Source organism: Aedes aegypti, chromosome 1 (genome assembly GCF_002204515.2).
Source record: "Aedes aegypti strain LVP_AGWG chromosome 1, AaegL5.0 Primary Assembly, whole genome shotgun sequence".
Lineage (NCBI taxonomy): Eukaryota > Metazoa > Arthropoda > Insecta > Diptera > Culicidae > Aedes > Aedes aegypti.
The window spans coordinates 80306369-80326872 of record NC_035107.1 but is presented as its reverse complement, the minus strand read 5'-3'; the positions used below and the strand labels follow the sequence as shown (position 1 = coordinate 80326872).

Sequence of the window (20504 nt, the reverse complement as noted above, 5' to 3'; positions counted from 1 at the left end):
GCGTTTCGATTCGACAGTTCATAATAATTCTTAAGCAGGCACCCGCCACTGTGTTGAAAGTCTGTTGATAACTTGGGGAAAGCCCACGCTTAAAGCTGTTATTCGTAGAAGATCGATGGATGTGCAGTCTCGTTGTTAAAAAGTTTGAAATGTGTTGACGCATACTCACTTTATTTGTTCCCATATGTCTATACCGAAGTTTTTGAGCACCAGCAACTCCAACGCGTAGTTCACGAATCCGTACTGCAGCACCAAACAGCCCCAATCGACAGCAGATGTTTCCGCATCATGAAAAGAAATGTAAGGAACGTGAAATGACACATTAGTTCAGGGAAAAATAAAATCCGGCAAATAAACACTTCTCGCGAACATGCGTCACGATTTTTTTTCCTCATCAAGATGAGCAGCAGCAGCAGCAGCCAGCCTCCACGGAAGATGAGTGAGCCACTCGTGGTTCGGCTTATTATTCCCATTCACCCACCGACGACGGAGAAAAGGTTTTTGCTGCAGCGAAATATTAAGAATGCATTATAGAAAAATGGATGTGGACTGTAAAATATGTAACAATATACAAATAAAGGAGTAAAACTTGCAAATTCATCATCTGTTAATTAAATGCATAGCAGCGAAATGAGATGTGGTAGATAATACTAATTTGACCATATGTGTAACGCTTTTCAATGGTTCGAAATCAAGTGTTTGGATTGCAGACGAGATTTCGAGCAAAAATATTACACTCTAATTAAAAATAGGAAACACTGAACTTTCCAAATCTTCTCATGTGATTCAGAAAAGTTGACATTACTTCATCGCTAATATGTCTAATTATTCTTAAATGATCCATAATAATTATTTTGAGTCATATTTTGTGTGGGCCTTCATGATGTGGGGTTCCTGGGCAATGCAAATAATATATGGGTTAGTTTACAAATTCTCAAAATATGTGTTACATATTTTAATGAAAGTTTGTTTTTTCTTTTTCTTTTTTTAAAGAGCCCAAACTTTAAAATATTTTTTCAAAGCTGCAATAAACAGCCCGCCTCAAAGACGTGCAACGTGCGCTCCTAAATTGGTGTTTTGTCGTCTCCTAGTTTTAAATTTTCATTAAAAACTTCTCCGTTCGTGTCGCCATCTGGAGGTTGGGGGCGGATATGCGGAAAAGCACGGATTGAGGTTTCGGAACGACGCACGCAGAGGGGACAGAAGAAGGGTGGATGATAATGAATGGTGGAATTGGTAGCAACACATTTTTTCACGTCGGTAATTAAATTAATCTTCAGTGCTTGAGCACGAGTGGCGACTTCCCGGTTTTCTTTTTCGTCGTGAGAAAATTTCCCAAGGCGACATTTCACCGTGGCATAGTGGTATTGGCATTGGTTAAAAACCTAGACGAAAATGTTATCTTTTCGATTTTGAATTAGACAAATTAACAAATCTTTTGGTAAAATATTCTATGTGGAGTAAAGAACTGCCTGTTTGAAATTTGACAGCAAGGTGCACCTTTATACGATGCATTTTGTTTCCAATCATAAGCTCAGTAGCTTAAAGATTCCAATTTTACAATATCTCCTTTAGAAATTTATCCACAGATTCAACCAGAAATTTCTAAAAGAAAAATCATTCAGGCATGCCTTCAGGTGGATTCTACCCCATTAGCCCGAATCCCACTACCCGAATGCCATTAACCCGAACGCCACTACCCCGAATTCCAAAACCCCGAACGACCCATCACCCCGAATGACATTACCCCGAATTCCAATATCATGGGGAAATGTCATCAATATCATCATGTCAAGATATTTGTGAATTCGGGGAAATAGCATTCGGGGTGATGGAATTCGGGGTAATGGTACATTCGGGGTAATGGAATTCGGGGTGATGTCATTCGGTGAAAGGGTATTCGGGGTAATGGGGTAGAATCCTTCAGGTGGCATTCTTATTCAGTACTTCCTCTACTGACGCCTTCAAAGATCAATCCAAATAATACTCAAGAGATTTCTTCAGTGATTCTTCAGGGCTAACTCCAAAACTGCCTTCAAGAATTCCTCCAGAGATTGCTTTAACAATTTTTTCAAAGATTCTTTCAGGAATTCTTCTAGAAAGTCCTCTAAGGATTTATTCACGCATTACCCACGAATCTTATCACGGAATCTTTCAAAAAAATCTCAGAAGATTCCTCAAGAAATTTTATATTATCCCCCAGGGATTTCACTAGGATATTTTTCAGGGCTTCCTCCTAAGACTCCCTAAATTCCATTGGAATTTCTTCAGCGATTCGTTTTAGCATTATTTTTACAGATTCCTCCGGGAATTCATCCAAAAATACCCCAAGGGTTTAATTCAGTGATTCATCTGATACTTTCTTCAAGAATTCCACCAAAAAATCATCCAAAGATTTTAATAATAATTCCTCCAGCAAAATTTCACGTATTCTTAAGCAGATTCCTTCAGGATTCTTTTCTCGCGATTTCACCAGGAATTCCTTGAGAAATTTTCAAACAGATTGCTAAAGGAATCCCTTCCAAGAAATAACTACAGGAAGTCAATCAAAAATTCCACCAGGAATTGCTCATATCTAAAATCTTCCAGCGGTACTACTAGTGATTTTCCTAGGAATTTGTGCATAATCTCCTCCAGAAAAACCTTCAACAATTAAGCCAAACATTCTTCCGAGGATTGCTTCAGGGGTTCCTGCACGATTTTCTCTAGAAATTCCTTCAATAATTCCTACAGAAATACATGCAAAGATTTAATCTAACAACTCTACAATGATTCTACCTAGAATTTTTCCAAGGATTCACCAAGAAATTCCTTCAGGGATTCCACCAAGAATTCCTCCAAGGATTTCACCAGGAAGCCTTCAGTGAATCCACAACAAATACTGCAAAAGAATTAACTAGTATCTCCTACATGGGATTCTACCAGGGATTCCTTTAGAAACTCCGCTTGCGGTTTTTTTTAGAGGTTTTCCAAGTTATCCTCCGGGAATTTTCTAGGGAATCTTCAATAAATTCTTCTTAAATGTTTCCCTCAAAGATTCTTGCTGGTACCTTTGAAGGGACCGTAAGCGGCATTCGTCCTGGGATTTCTTCAGGAATTACTTCAAGAATCCACCAGAAATTATTCCGAGGACTCCGGAAGGAATTTATCCATCAATTTCTTCCAGTATGTCTTGCAGATTTTTTTTTTCCAAGAAATCCAGAAGTACCTAAAAGAATCCATTAGAAACTCCTCCAGCATCTGCTTAAAAAGTTCATCCAGAGATATATGAGGGATTTTTCCTTAAAGTTATATGGAAATTACTCCAGTGATTTCTTTGGTGATTCCTCCAAGGATTTTTCAAGAAATTGCTCCATGGATATTAAAAAAAACTTTCAGATAAATACCTAAAGTAATAAAGGGTTCAATGTGAAGGCATTTTTAGAAATGCTTTGTTTAATCCTCTTAGTATCACGGGAATCCCTGGAGGAATAATCTTTTGGAATTTTATAGAAGCCTTCTGATGGAATACCTAAAGTAAAGGAAGGAAGAGTTTTTAGTTCAATCCTTTTCGGAATTCCTGGTAAATTCTTTCGCAAAAATATTGGTGATTCCACAAAAAAAAAAAAAAACATGTGGGCTCTTTCGAATTATTTTGGTTGATTCCCTGTCGGAATCTCTTGTTGAATTCCTCGAGAAATTAGTTATCTGATCTGAACTGAAATCCTGGTGGAATTATCAAAGATTAAATTATTTGAGCAGTCCCTAGAGGAATTCCTTTTTTGAATCCGAGGAGGAATTCCTGAGAGCACTGGAGGATATACTGGTGGATTCCCAAATTGCTGGTAAAATCATTATTAGAAATTTCTGGTGGAATTCCTGAAAACTCCTTAGCATCCCTGGAGATACTCCGCAAGAAAATCCTTTAAAAATCCGCGAGAAATCCCTTGAGAAATTCTGGAAGGAAAAACTCTTGATTAATTTCGGAGATGAAATCCTTATAAGAAGTTTCTGGTTAATCCTTGAGGGATTCCGGGAGGCATCCCTTAATTAATTCCAGAAGAAATCCCTTGAGGAAGTCCGGGAGGAATCCCTAAAGTAATTGCGTGAGGACTCCCTTGAAGAACACCATACAGAAACTCCTGCAAGAAAACTCAGGTAGAATCTCTTAATAAATTCCGGGACAAGTCCGTTGTAAATAGCCTGATGGAACCCAGAATAATCCTAGAGAAACTTTTAGAGGAACCTTTAGAAAAAATCCTGACAGAACTTCTGATGGAATCCCAGGAGGTTTTTTAAATGAAATCTTAGAAGTATTTCTAATGGAATCCATGACAGAACTTCTGATGTAATCTCTGGAGGAATTTTCGATGGAATCCCTAGAGAAACTCTTGATAGAATTCCTATGGGAATTCCAGGTAAAATTTCTGAAGGAACTCCATACGGAAACCCCCTGGAGGAACATCCGATAAAATCTCTAGAACTCCTGCTGTATTCTCTAGAAAAACTTCTGATGTAATCTTTGACAGGATCTCTATAGGAACTCCTGATGAGATCCCAGGTGGGATTCCTGATGATATGCCTCCTTATAAAATCCAAAGAAATACTTTTAATGGAATACCTGGAGGAGCTTCTGATGTAATTCCTAGGCGAACATCTGAACATGTAGGAACTCCTAATATAATCCGTGGAAGAATTCCTGATGAACTCCCTAGAAAAACTCCTGTTGAAAGATATAGGGGAACTCCTGATGGAATACCTAGAGAAAATTTTGATAGAATCCCTGAAGGAATTCCAGACAGAATATCTAATGGAACTGCTAAAGAAATTCCTGGAGGAACTCCTGATGAAATACCTAAAAGAACTCATTTAATTCCCAGAAGAACTTCTGATGTACTCTCTAGAAAGAATTCTTATGGGAACTCCTGATGAAATCGTTGGAGGAATTCTAGATAAGATTCCTGATGGAACTCCTGATAGAATCCCCAGAGGAGCTTCTTATCATATACTTAGAAGAAATTCCGATGAAATTCCTCGAGGAACTCCTGATAGAATCTCTAGAGGAATTCCATATGGAATCTCTGAAGGAGTTCTTGATAGAATCCCTGTAAGAGCTCATGATTCAATCCCCAGAAGAACTCAGTTGGAAGCCCTAAAGATACTCCTGATAGAATTTCTATAGGAACTCCTGATATAATCCTTGGAGGAATTCCTAAAGATATTCTTCAAGAAACTGCAAATGGAATCATTGAAGGAACTCCTGATAATATCCCTAGAAGAATTCTTGATGGAAGCCTTATAGAAACATCTGATGAGATCGCTGGAGGAATTCTTGAAGACTCCTGATGGAACTCTTGATAGAATCCCTAGAGAAACTTTCGATTGAGTGCATAGATGAACTTCCGATGGAATCCCTAGAGGGACTCCTAATGGAATGCTTCGTGGAATTCACGATAGAATCTTCAGAAGAACTCCTGATGGGTTTTGATGCGAGTTATGATTTTTTGAACAATTGTTTTTGCTACCGGATACATTCCCAGATCCTGGCGTGATATTACTGTAAAGTTTATACCGAAAGGAGGACGTGCGTCGTATAAGGAAGCGAAAGTTTTAGATCGGTCTGACCTCTTTTCTTCTGAAATGTCTGGAACGCATTATCGATCATCACATCCGTGATGTTTATTTGGCAAACATGCCTCTTCATGTGAATCAACATGTTCACCAATATGGAAAGTCCACTCTGACTCTTTTACACAAAGTTGTATGCGATATTGAGAAAGCATTTGCTCAGAAGCAATCCTGCTTGGGTGTTTTCTTGGATATTGAGGGTGTCTTTGATAACGTGTCTTTCGATGCCATATTGGAAGCCGCACGAAACCATGGGCTACCTACAATGATTACCAATTGGATTCATCAAATGCTCAAAACCCGACATCTCTTCTCGACATTGCGTCAAGCAGCGATTCGAAAATTGAGTGTTTGCGGATGCCCCCAAGGGGGAGTCTTGTCACCACTTTTGAGGAATCTCGTAGCAGATATGCTATTGAGGCGGTTTTCCAACTAAACACCGCTAGCGCATGACGGCTCACCATAGTAGCATGTCCGAAAGAACTTGAAACTATTGAGAACCAGAGCTACAGGTCCAAAGCCCTGATAAAGGTGGATGGTTGTGATGGCTATGACCGTGGTCATCATGTAAAGAACAAGCGGACGATGCTGTATCGTGTCAGCATCGAGGATGCAGCCCCTCTAGCACGATGTAGGTAGCGCAACCCTGGTTAGGTGGCCTATCGAAGACTCTTCACCAACCAAGAAAGGCAAAAGTAGAGCAAACGGATTGATTTTACGGCAACAGACCCGGCAACGAATAAAGGACAACGATTGGAAAGTTGGATCTTGGAACGTGAGAACTTTGAATGAACCCGCGCGTGTTGGGCCCTTGGCTCGTGAACTACGGAATGTCGGCGTGAACGTGGCAGCTATCCAGGAAATACGCTGGCCGAGAACCGGAGAACGCGAATTCCGAGCAGTGGACCCCATCGCCAACACTTCATTCAAGTACCACATCTACTACAGCGGTGGCGACAGAGCAGAACGTGGAGTTGGCTTCATAGCGATTGGGAAGCAGATGAAGCGAATTATTCGGTGGAAACCGGTAAGCGACCGAATCTGTGTGTTGAGAATGAAGGGCAAGTTCTTCAACTACAGCCTGATCAGCATATATGCGCCAACGAACGATAAGCCCGATGACATGAAGGATGAGTTCTATGAGAGCCTGGATAAGGCCTACGGAGAGTGCCCAAAACAAGACGTCAAGATAGTCATCGGCGACGCAAATGCGCAGATCGGGAAAGAAGATTTTTTCCGACCCGTCATTGGAACGGAAAGCCTTCATTCCGTTACCAATGATAATGGCCTGCGGCTAGTAACCTTCGCTGCTGCTAGAGGGATGGCAATCAGCAGTACATACTTCGCGCGAAAGAATATCCGCAAACACACCTGGCGACATCCGAGTGGCGATGCCTGCTCCCAAATAGACCACGTGCTGGTTGATGGGCGACATTTCTCAGATGTCATTGATGTCAGGACCTTCCGAGGCCCTAATATCGACTCGGATCATTATCTCGTTGTAGCTAAAATTCGGGCGCGGTTATCCAGCGTCACGAGTTCCGCAACACACAGAACGCTACGCTTCAATATACAACGGAATGATATGCGGAGATTTTATGCAACGGTCAATGGTGCGCGGCACAATACCGTACCAGTGCCCGCCATGTGCAATGACCGAGAAGGGAATTTGCTGACCGATAAAACGGCGGTGGCTGCCAGGTGGAAGGAGCACTTTCAGCAATTGTTGAACGGTGAGAATGGAAATGTAGCGAGGAACAGGATGAACATAGATGATGACGATCAAGCTGTGGACCCACCGACCATAGGAGAGGTTAAAAAGGCTATCAGCGAGCTGAAGAACTGTAAGGCTGCTGGGAAGGTCGAGCTTCTCAAGCACGGAAGCGAGCAGCTTTACCAGTCGATCCACCGAGTACTTCTGAAGGTATGGGAGGACGAAGAATTGCCCACCGACTGGTTGGATGGCCTCATCCGCCCTATCTACAAGAAAGGGCACAGACTGGAGTGTGCCAATTACAGAGGAATAACCCTGCTGAATTCGGCGTACAAAATTCTGTCGCGCATCCTGTTTAACAGACTGAGACCGCTCGAGGAGTCCTTCGTCGGCGAATACCAAGCTGGTTTTCGTGAGGGCCGTTCGACAACGGACCAGATGTTTAGCTTGCGAATGATCCTAGACAAATTCCGGGAGTATAACTTGCAGACTCACCATCTGTTTATTGATTTCAAGGCGGCGTATGACTCAGTGAAAAGAAATGAGCTTTGGCAGATTATGTCTGAAAATGGTTTTCCGGCGAAACTAATTAGGCTGATACGTGCTACGCTAGATGGTTCGAAATCAAGTGTTCGGATCGCAGACGAGGTGTCAACCTCGTTTGTGACGTTAGACGGATTGAAGCAGGGAGACGCACTTTCGAATTTACTGTTCAACATTGCACTTGAGGGTGCTATTAGGAGATCTGGCGTGTAAAGGAATGGCACTATTATCACAAGGTCGCACATGCTCCTTGGCTTTGCGGACGATATAGACCTGATTGGAATCGATCGCAGGTCAGTGGAAGAGGCCTTCGTGCCTCTGAAGAGGGAGACAGCGAGGATAGGCCTGACCATCAATTCTACCAAGACGAAGTACATGATTGCAGGTAGAGATAGAGTCAGGCATGGTGGTGTAAGTGCTAAGGTAGTGTTTGATGGGGATGTTTTTTTTTTTTTTAAATCTTTATTAGAGTGTATTTTAACGCACGAGGGCTAGTTCTACACTTTGATGGGGATGTGTTTGAAGTTGTTGAAGAATTTGTTTACCTTGGAACACTTGTGACATGTGACAACGACGTTTCCCGCGAAGTGAAAAGACGTGTTGCGGCTGCGAATAGGGCCTTTTACGGACTACGTAACCAGCTTAGGTCCCGCAGCTTGCAAACCGAAACAAAATTCGCCCTGTATAAAACATTGATTCTTCCGGTGGCTCTCTACGGGCACGAAGCGTGGACGTTGAAAGAGTCAGACCGGAAAGCTCTCGGTGTTTTCGAGCGTAAAGTGCTGCGGACAATACTCGGTGGGAAACTCGAAAATGGTGTGTGGCGCAGACGCATGAATCACGAGTTGTATCAAGTGTACAAAGATGCGAATATTATCAATCGTGTAAAATACGGCAGACTTCAGTGGGCTGGTCACTTAGTGCGAATGTCGGAAGAAAGAATTGCGAAAATAATATTCAGCAGGGAACCAGGTAGAGGTCGGCGGCTTCGGGGAAGACCACGAATACGCTGGCTGTACGCAGTGGAAGAGGACCTGGCGACCCTAAACGTTCGGGGCAACTGGAGAAGTTTCGCCCAAGACCGACGAAGATGGAGCTCTACAATACGCCCGGCAATGGCGTGATGCTATGCTGTAGCCATCAAGGTATCAAGGTAGGTAGAGGTGAAAATTTAAACTAAGTTACAACGTATTAATAATCCCACCCTTATTTAGCCTCAGGCTTGAGACTGAAGAAGGGCAGCTGATTATCTCGGATAAACACAAGGTCACCTGCACCATTGCTCCGGGTAGCACAGGAAGGGCATAATACTATAGAGGGCGCGCTGGTATTCCACAGGCTCCGTTTGCGGTTAGGTTTTATTTAGACCCCCCTAACCATTCATTCTTAGGCACGGTAAGCTTAAAGCCACATGAATTAGGGGTCACCTGTTAGGTGGACTTTTACCACCGAAACAAGCAGTCCGTAGTGTTAATTCTTAGCCAATTGAAACAACCGCTACCGACACTACGCGGCTATCTAGGCTGATCGGGAAAAGGAAGTTAACATTGATGATTAACTCCTGACGTGCCCAAACAGCCCCTAATCAAGATCGGCCGAAGTCAACTAAAGTGTTGGGTGGCACTCTTCACGTGCTTGGTCGTAAGAGCGGTTCACTTGGAGGTTACAGCTTCACTTTCTACAGAGGCCTGCAAGTTGGCCTTGCGGAGATTCATTGCAAGACGCGGTGCGCCGACCCAAATCTACACTGACCACGGAACGAATTTTGTTGGCGCCAGTCGGGAGTTAGCTAACCAAATATCGGCAATGAACCAAGAATTGTCGGAGACGTTTACAGATGCTAACACTCGCTGGTTCTTCATCCCACCTTCTTCCCCGCACATGGGTGGTGCTTGGTAAGAGCAGTTAAAACCGCTATGGAGTCGATCAACAATTCTCGTGCGCCATCTGAGGAAGTTTTTCAAACAATGTTGTGCGATGCTGAGGCAATGGTCAATTCCAGGCCTTTGACCTACGTGCCGCTGGAGACTTCGGACCAAGAAGCATTGACTCCAAATCATTTCATCCTGCTTAGCTCAAATGGTGTCAAGCAGCCGGAGAAAGCTCCTGTTGCTGAAGGTGAAGCACTTCGAAACGGATGGAATCTGTGTCGCAGCCTTCTAGATCAATTCTGGGCAAGATGGATCCGGGAATATCTTCCGGACTTGACCCGACGCACCAAATGGCATGAGGAGACGAAGCCTATTCAAGAAGGAGACGTTGTCTTCATTGTTGGAGAAACAACTCGGAACCTTTGGCCTAGGGGTAAGGTCGTGAAAGTAATCCCAGGGAAAGATGGTCGTATCAGGCAGGCAGACGTGCAGACAGGTGCAGGAGTTCTTCGCCGTTCCGTGGCAAAGCTCGCTGTGCTCAACATATTACCATCGGGTAATCCTGCTGAATCGGAGCAGCATTACGAAGGGGGGGATGTTGCGGGAGGCGTTACAAACGTTGACGCTTCAGCAAAATGCTCCACAGGGATGCTGCCGGCCTGACGGATAGACTTGTCATCCGCTGACTTCTATGGTATAAGAGGAGATGTACGACTGACAGATAGCGGCGAGATAAATTGTAAAATCATGTGGTGATGAAAATTGTGTCAGAGCTAGAATTCTTAATCACTATTATAGAAAAACTTTTAATTTATATTTAATTGAATTCGTTTAAAATTATATATTATTCTTGATTGATTATTTATAGTGAGTTAAACATGTGAAATTACAATATGTGCAGGAAATATGTGTAAATTTCCTAACTTTATGATTTCAGGTTATATATTTCATGCACCTAATCCTACTAAATATAACTATGAATTGAATTAGAACTACTGTTAAAACCATGCAACTGTAAGTAAACCTACATCCTAGTGGTTGACTTAAGACTAAGACTTTAAACCGACTTAAACAGGTAGATTAACCTCAAGACTGATTGTATAAACTACAGGACGGTAACAAGGACGTAGACGATGTAGAGTAGAGTCACCGAAATGTGAGTACAAATGAAAACAGCTATAAACCGTAGGAATCCCAAACCAAATTTATATTTTAGCTTTAAAGCGCTATTGCCAATAAATATGGAATTCGCTAAAAGGACTGTGACCCGTTTGTTCTACATCTCCCGCCGCGCCAACAAATGGATTTGCCGACGACTATCTAGCTCTGATAGTTGGTATGTGCATAAGCACCCTATTCGACCTGATGCAAAGTGCTGAGGTAGTCGAGAGTTGGTGTCGCCAATATGGCCTTTCGGTTAACCCGAATAAAACATCTATTGTTCTTTTTACGGAAAGATGAAACCGCGACGGAATTCGACCTTTACGTCTTTTTGGCACTGAGATTAATGTGACTGATCAAGTAAAGTATGTCGGAGCCATTCTAGATTCCAAACTATCATGGACACCTCACATTGCATTGATTTCAGAGTCAAAAAAGCTTGCATGGCCTTCGGTCAATGCCGGCGAACCTTTGGTAAAACTTGGGGCCTCAAACCCAAATATATCAAATCGTTTTACACAACAGTTGTTCGACCAATATTGGCATATGGATGTCTTGTGTGGTGGCAAAAGGGCGAAGTGAGAACAATCCAATCAAAATTGGGCCATCTCCAAAGGATGTGCTTGATGGCGATGTCTGGTGCGTTCTCTACAACTCCCACAGCAGCGCTCGAGGCCCTTTTCGACGTTGCTCCACTACACATATATCTTAAACAAGAAGCACTTTCTTGCTCTTACCTTTTATGGGTACTCGATCTACTGGAGAAAAATCCAGTGAATCGTAGATCTACACACACTTCGTTGTTTCCACTTTTGGTGAATTGGGAAAAAATTGTCCTTGCTCCAAGTGATCTCACAATTGCTTGTCACTTTCTTTACAGGACATTTACCACACAATTCCCTTCACGGGAAGAGTGGACGTCTGGCTATTTGGAAAGAAGTATATCGAACAATATAGTATGTTACACTGATGGCTCCCTTCTTGAAGGTAGAGCTGGTGCAGGAGTATATTCTCGTGAGCTAAGGCTGAATAAGTTTTACTCATTTAGTAGAAACTGCACCGTTTTTCAGGCGGAAATATTTGCACTTATGTGTGGATTGCAACCAGCACTTCAACAGCGCGTAATGAGTAAAGTCATATACTTCCGTTCAGATAGTCAGGCTGCTATAAAAGCTCTCGCTTCGGCCAATTCAAGGTTGAAGCTTGTTATCGCATGTCGAACTCAAATTGAGGAACTGAATTCAGTCAACTCTGTAAACCTTGTATGGGTACCTGGCCATTCTTCCATCGCTGGAAATGAATTGGCTGATGAGCTAGCTCGCGATGGAGCATCGCATGACTTAATTGGCCCTGAGCCGGCTATTCCAATTTCGAAGTGCTGGGTGAAGCTTCAGATAAACTCTTGGGCGGCAACTCAGCACAAGCAATATTGGAATAGTTTGGAGTCATGTCGTCAAACAAAATTGTTCATTACTGAGCCATCTCCAAGGGTGGCGAAGTATTTAACAAATCTGTCAAAGCAGAATTGCAGTCTCTTGGTCAGAGCGTTGACAGGCCACTGCCGACTCAACTATTACATGGCAAATATTCAGCGTGCTGACTCATTTGTGTGTGATAGTTGTGACTCCGATTATAGAACTTCGTATCACCCGATATGTAACTGTCCAGTTTTTTTTCGCAAATGCGATTCCAATTACTTGGTGAACACTTATTAAGTGAAACTGAATTCAGAAGCCTGAATCTTCAGGACATTCTGTCATTCTTAACCCGCTGTGGTAATGAGCTATAGGCTCTCTTTACGCTCATGCGTTTTGCAGTGCCCCTTTTAGGGCGCTGTTCGTACTCATTGTGGTATGGAGCTTCATGCTCTTATTTCGCTTATGCGATCTTCCCTCTTCAAGGGACCCCACTCCTATTTCCTCCCATTTTTCCCTTCCATTTCCTCTCCCATCGGGTAGTTGAGGAAATAGGCTCAAATATGGCGATGGCACAAATCTCCCAACTGGTGGGGAACGTGCCTTTGGAGCCGGCCTTCTGATACCTGATGGCGTGGACGCTGCGTAAATGCAAGCATTTTTGAGCATTTTAAGGCAACAAAAAAAAAATTTCAGTTGCCAAAAATGGAATCGTTTCAAAATGGAAATCCATTTTTTTTTCAATTTGAGTTGAAAAGGCAAGACGAAATTTATGATTAAAACCTCGTGTGAGTCATAGACTTTTTGTTGGTCTTGTGTCAGTGCTTGTTGTTTGTGAAAACGAGCTGTTCAAACTCTGAAGCAAAATGGTTTTATTAGGTTTTCCACCTACCGGCAGACTTAAGTGGGCTAGTCATACATTTTGAATACCTGAGAAAGATATTGAAACTCTAGTTGAGACACTTACAGAGATTGATGACTTCAAGAAACGTTGTGAACACATGACCACCTCAAATTAAATAAGCACGTTAGAGAGCCCTAGCAGTTAAGGGGGCAGGATCCAATATCAATTTTAGAATTTTTATAAGCAGTTTTTAAAATAAACAAAACTTACATGAAAATGTGTGCACTGTATTGTATTCTACAACAGAAATACAGTGAACATATTTTCATCGAATAAATTTAAGTTTTGAGCAGAAAAACTGCTTTTGCATTTACGATGACGGCGATGATTGCGATGACGTATCCTTGAACGTTAAGGTGAAGATAAATCGAAGCCAATCTTCAAATTTTCCAGAGCACAAATCTGGGGAACCAAACACCCGTTTGAGCTGAAAACTTAATCGATTGTTCACCACCAGCTAGTGACTAATCGATTAAGTTTTCAGCTTAAACGAATGATTGGTTCTCTAGATTTGTGCTCTTGTTAATTCGAGGTTTGGCTTCGATTCATCTTCACCCTAATGTAATTTGGGGGAATATCGACCAAGCTATGGCATGCAGTAGGTGTGAAATCGACCTCATGCTCAAATGACTAAAAGAAATGTAACAATGGAATTTTTGCAATTTCTCATCGTAATAGGCTGTTCACGCCAATCTGTCATGAAACGGCCTACTTTCCTGCACTGAATTATGTAGTGTGGTAATAGTCATTACGTAACTGAAATCAGTTGCGAAATGAACATTACGCAACGCTTTTCCATTACGCAATCAGTTTGAATAATTACACAAAAATTGCAAAATAATGGTAAATTTATCCTGATATGTTTTCGAATTGAGGGGCCCAGATAGCCGTAGCGGTAAACGTGCAGCAATTCAGCAATACCAAGCTGAGGGTCGTGGGTTCGAATCTCACCGGTCGAGGATCTTTTCGGGTTGGAAATTTTCTCGACTTCCCAGGGCATAGAGTATCTTCGTACCTGCCACACGATATACGCATGCAAAAATGGTCATTGGCATAATAAGCTCTCAGTTAATAACTGTGGAAGTGCTCATAAGAACACTAAGCTGAGAAGCAGGCTCTGTCCCAGTGGGGACGTAACGCCAGGAAAGAAGAAGAAGAAGATGTTTTCGAATACTCTCAAATGGTCTTGAACGAAATTGCAAACAATGCTGTACGCAACTCCTTGCAGAATTCGATTTTCACAGCACTCGGCGTAATCATCGAACTCGGCATGTCTTGTTGGATAAATGTACGACTCTTGCTGTAAAAATCATTATTCTGCAACTACTATTACAAATACAGTCGACTCTCCACATCTCGATGTTCTACATCTCGATATCTTTCCCTATGTCGATGATTTCATAAGTCCCTTCAGTCTGCATACATTTTCTCTCTCCATATCTCGATATCCTCCTTATCTCGATATCTCCATATCTCGATGTGTTTCTGTTGATTTTTCGTTCTCAATTTTCTCTCCGTATATCGATATGGCCAATATCGAAGGTTACTAGATCAAAGTTTTGGGATTCAAAACAAATTGAGCTCTCGCCGAGCGGTGTCACGAACACGTGCGCAAATTTGCTGGTTGAAAATACTGCCGTTTGATTTTGCTGGGAACAGCTGATCTTTGTTTATATTTTCAACCAGCTTTCTTGAAGTAGTGTTGGTGACATGTAACGTGTATGTACACGAGCGCAGTAACCACTATTAGGAGCGCAAAATGACGTCTGTTTGTGTATAAATTTCTTGGCAACGGAGTGTTCTTCAATCTAGTATTCATCAAAAATATGTTCTTTGTCTCGATCTTTCCCTATCTCGATGGTCCCGTCGATATCGAGATGTGGAGAGGCGACTGTATTAAACATTTTTGATGGCATTCAAAAATGTTGTCAAAAACGGATCCATTTTGTTGCCAAAATCTGGGGGTGTCATTAAAGTAAAAACTTTAGTAATTATGTGACTATTTTTATGAAATACTAATGCATCACGGGGTGTTGTATGCAAATCAATTAGTTGATGATGAAATTACATCCATTTTGATTAAATTTTCGCTCCGCATTCTAAGGGATAACTTAGCGAAATTGGTGTTTCCAGAATAATTGAGCGCATTACTATTTCAGACTTGTAACAGCGGCAGAATAACCCAAAAGTGCTCTTCCCACTTCATAATTGAAAATATAATCTTTTAATTTCCGGTCACTGCATAATCTCATAGTGCTCTTCTCACCAAATGTTCCACTGGAGCTGCTGCTGCTGATCTTATCTCTCGGTGGCCAAACCCCATTTGGGGTGGATCTTGCCATTATGCTTACCATTTTTACGGCGACAACTACGACGATGACGACGACGACGACGACGGTGATTATTTTAATCTCAACGAGATTTACAGGATCAAATTACACGACAAGAAGGCCAAGAAGATGGCTTTCCCTCTGCATCGAATGGACACCGGGCGGCGTCTGACTATGGCTTCTTCGCGTTTAATTATCACTACTATTTGCTAGATTTGCCATTCCACACTCACTCACTTCAACTGACTTCCTACGACTTACTCGCTTACTTCGCCCGGATTGAGTTGTATAACCGGGTATTGATTTTCACTTCCGTTTTGCGTTGCCTGGGCGGCCATCGAGCTCGCTGAATGGTATTTTTATATGCACTCCCGGAAGCAGTTACTAGCGCACGGATCATTCCAGTTTTACAAGCTTTAAAGTTCGATAGTTCCCACGCCCGAAGCTCGCTACCCGGCTGCCACTTTTCACACTTTGGCTCCGATACCTTTCGAGGTATGAACCCGGTCACCCTCGGCAAGGAAACGCTATCCCGGTTGTGGTTGAACGGGGTTGTGGGTGGTTGTTCTCCCTGCCCGGGGAGGTTCGCAATGCATAACCACACTACTCGCTGCGCTAATACAATCGATCCATCATTGGAGCGACCAGACCGTCTCTTCGCACTTACAACAACGAGAGCCTGGAACCAGTCATATCGTCGTCATTAGTGGTATGCTATGTTCTGTTCTACACGTACACTACCTGTCATGAGTATGGACTCGCTTGAATAAGTATTGAAACACTCAATTGAATCACCCTAAAAAGATTGGCATCACCTCAAAACAAGTAAATTCACATTGAGAAATTTTTGAAAGCAAAAGAATTCCTGGAAGAACTTCGATGAATTACTGGAGGAACTTCGAGGAATTTTTGGAGTAACTCCGAAAGAATTCCTTGAGGATTCATGGAGGAACTGTCAAGGCATTACCGGTTGAGTTCGAAGGAATTTTCTGCAAAAGTTTTGAAAAAATTCTTGGAGGAATTTCTAGAGGAACACATAAAGAAGTCCTGGAGAAACTCTGGAAGAATTCCTGGAGAAACTCAGAAGGAATTCATGAAGAAACACCGATGCAAATTCTGGACGAACTCTGAAGCACTTCTTGGAGGAGTACCTGGGGTAACTCCGAAGAAATTCCCGGCAAAGCTCTGAAAGATTTCCTGGAGTACATTACTGGAGGAGCTCCAGAGGGATTGCTGGAGAAACTCTAAAAAAAGTCTTGGAGAAGAGTTCGGAGCAACTCTGTAGGAATTTTCCAAGGAATTCTGAAGGAATTCCTGGGTGAGCTCTTAAAGAATTCCTGGAGGAACTCCGGAGCAATTTTCTGGAGAATCTCTGGATGCGTTTCTAAAGGAACTCTTAAAGAGTTTCTGAAGGAACTCCTAAGGAGTTTCTGAAGGAATTCCGGGGTAATTGTGTGAGGAACTCTAGATAAATTCTGGAGAAACTATGGATGAAATATGAAGGAATTCTCTAAAAAATTTCTAGAGAAAATTCAAAACAATCCAGGAGGAACTATGGAGGTAATCCACAGGTATTCCGGTGAAGCTGCAAGAAAAAATCCCAGAGTAAACCTTAAGGAATTCCAAAGAAATTCAATGAAGAATTCCATAAAATTCCATGAGGAACTATGAAAAAATCATGAAGAACCTCAAAAGGAAATCCTGCAGAGACTCCGAAGGAATTGATGGAGGAACTGCTGAATGATTTTTATAAGATCCGGAGAAATTCCTGTAGGAACTATGGAGAAAATCCCAGAAAAGCTCTGGAGAAAATCCTGGAGGAACTCCAAAAGAAGTAAGGAAGCTCTGGAGAACCCATGAAGGAAATGCGAAGGAATTCCCGGTGGAGCTCCGAATTAATTCTCGTCATAACTATGGTAGAGGAACTGTCAAAGATTTCCCGGTGGAGCTCCGAAGGAATGTCTAGCAAAAAATCTGAAAGCATTTGTGAAGGAACTGTGGAGGAATTTATAGAGGAACTTTAAAGAAATTCCTGGAGACATTCCAAAGCAAATTCTGGAGGAACTTTGAAGAAATTCATGGAGGAATGCCTGGAACAAATCTGAAGAAATTTCCGGAGGAATTCCCCGGAAGAATTCCTTGTGAAGAGGAGTTCCTGGAAGAAATAACCGTAGGAATTTCTGGAGCAAATCCTCGGAAGAATTTCTGGATGAAATTTTTGGAGCAATTTCTGAAGGAATTCCTAGACAAAATCTCCGGATGATTTTCTGGGGGAAACCCTGGAGGTGCTTCTGGAAGAAACCCTCAGAGCAATTCTTGGAAGAAAGCATGGATTCTAAACGAAATTCCCAGACGAATTTCCGGAGGAACTGCTATCGGAAGGAGGAATCCTGCGGGGAAATCTTTGGAAAAATTTCTGTTGTAAATCCTCTGAGAAATTCCTGAAAGAAATCTCCGGATAAATTCTCTGAGTTTATTTCCAAAAGAATTTCTGGAGAAACTCCGCGAACGAATTTCTTGATAAATTTCCGGACGAAATCCCCAGAGAAATTCCTGGAAATTCTGTGGATAAATTTTTTGATGAATTTTTAGAGGAATTCCTGAACGAAATCTCCGGATGAATTCTTGGGAATCCTTTTGAAGAATTCCTGGTGGAAATCTCCAGAGAAATTTCTGGATGAAATATTCGAAGGAGTTTCTGGAGGGAAACTCCGGAGGTTCCCTGGAGAAAGTCCCCGGACAAATTTCTGGAGGAAATCTCTGGAAGAGTTTTTGGAGCAAATCCCAGGAAGAATTCCTGGAGAAAATCCGCAGAGGAATTTCAGGTGGAAAGCCGAAAAGGATTTTCTGGAGGAAATTCCCGAAGGAGTTTCTTCACGACATCAACGTAGCAATTTCTGATGGAAATACCCCTAAAGTATCCTGGAAGAGATCCCTTGAGGAATCCCTGCAGCAAATTCCCGGAGGAATTCCTGAAAGGAAATCCTATAAGACACATCGGAGGAACTTCGATAGATTTCGTATAAGAGCTCCTGTAGATTTCTGTAGGAGGGCTGCGTTGAGAAATCTCCAGAAATATTCCTGTAAAATCCGTGGTGGAATCCATGGAAGAATTCCTTATGGATTCTCCGGAGAAATAACCTCTAAGGCTCCTCTAAAAAATTAAACCTTTAGGGAAATATGCGCAACGAGAGATGTTGGTAGTTCCTCCAGGGATTTGTTCAGGAATTGATCCTAAATTGTTGCTGGGATTTATTCAGTGATTTTCCAAGATATGTTTCAAATGTAGATGCGTATATTCTTGCATTTTAAGAAAACTTATGTGGGATCCTGCCATATCATTTTTATAGTTGAATCGCAAGTGCGTTGAAATTGACTTCTTCTCATGTTTTTAAGACGGACCAGAAGTTAAGGATCATCATCTATTTGGTATTGAAATGCTCCTTTCTCCAACAATGGAATTTGTTGAAACTTTCAGGGCATTGTCTTTATCAAATTTGAGTGATTAGAGTCTGTTAAGACCAAATCAATCGTAGAAAGGTTTCTAGTAGTGGAATAACAAGTAAGGCTAGCAAAGTATTGAATTGAGAAATATTCTGAACAGCGCTCGTCAAATAAAATTGTGCCTTTGGAATTACTTTACGAATTATTCCTTGAGCGATGTTTGGCATTAAAGTCACCAATAACAAAAAATTTGACTTATTGCGAGGCAATTCCCGCAAGTCATTTTGAAGCAAATGAACTTGCTGCCCAGGGCATTGAAAAGGCAAATGGGCAGCTATCAAAGAATATTTACCAAGCTGCGTTTTAACAGAAACACCCAAAGTTTCAAAAAATTCAAGTCGATCATTACGAGAAACTAAAAAGTTTGGATCTCTTTTGGTTTTGGATCCAGATTTCAAATAATTTTAAGTAATAACATACATATGTAAGGAAGCCATTTAAAGAAAAATAAAAACAAATTCAAATCATTTATTTCATTTTTGATCTCTTCTGGTAACTTAAAGTCACTTGAGAGGCCTTTCAAGACGACTTTGAACAAACGTTTAGTTTTGTTATCATAAGAAAAAAATATGCTCCCTCTCTTCATGATGCTTGCGGAGAAGTTCGCGATCTTTAAGAGTTTCCGGCATAACGAGACAGTCTCCTTTCTTTGCGATTTGGAAGGAAACTTTGATTCCCCTAAGGGGCTGTCCATTTATTATGTAAGACATTTTTCGGGGTTTTTCAACCCCCCTTCCTCCATGGTAAGATTTTTTGTATGAAAATTAAAAATAATTTGTATGGCGCGTAAGAAATCTCAGATCCCCTTTCCCCCCATAAACCCGTACCTAATTAATGGACCGCCCCTAATGGAGTTCAAGATCTCCTGCCTAAATCCCCCAAATTCGGAACAACTGACCACGATAGGCGGCACTCTTTGCTTCCTCACTTGAATCAAAGAGCCTGGGCTAGAGGCTGCTTCGATTTGGTGTTCGGAAAATTTGTCTAGAGCATCGAACTGATTGCTCATTTCGATACAATTATTTATTTTACCCTTGGAAGAAACTTCGCATTCCGGGGAAGCGTCCTTTCTTCCATTCTTGCCACGTGTAGTGACAGTTTTAAAAGCCACTTTTTTGGAAGGAAGTTGTGAATTCAGAGATTCACCCTTCCTTTTGTTTGTTGTTGATACCACGTTTAGTTAATAAATGAAAGAAGACGTGACCTTCGAGAGGTTTTTTCCCAAGACGGTGTCCAAGAAAGATTACCACCACTAGCTTTCGCCAACGGGTCCAACGACAATCGAAGGCACGGGTCCAAGCAAAGATCGTAAAGGGATCAATAGTAGAAAAAATAGTACTGAAAAGTACTGTTTTAGTAGCACTGAAAAAAACTGTTTCTTTTAATTTTAGCACTGAAAAGTACTGTTTGTGTAGCACTGAAAAGTACTGTTTTATTGCTTTAGGTAGTTTTTGA

At 41.8% G+C, this 20504-nt stretch overlaps 1 protein-coding gene across 1 annotated transcript in view; it reads right to left on the bottom strand.

The window, feature by feature from the left end:
- Positions 1-20504, bottom strand: part of LOC5567617 (guanylate cyclase soluble subunit beta-1) — a 193484-nt gene that overhangs the window by 155498 nt on the left and 17482 nt on the right. Inside the window, 2 exon segments of the mRNA XM_021840496.1 lie at positions 170-243; positions 15567-16224. Of these exon segments, the coding sequence (XP_021696188.1) occupies positions 170-243; positions 15567-15569 (77 nt within the window). The 5' untranslated portion in view covers positions 15570-16224.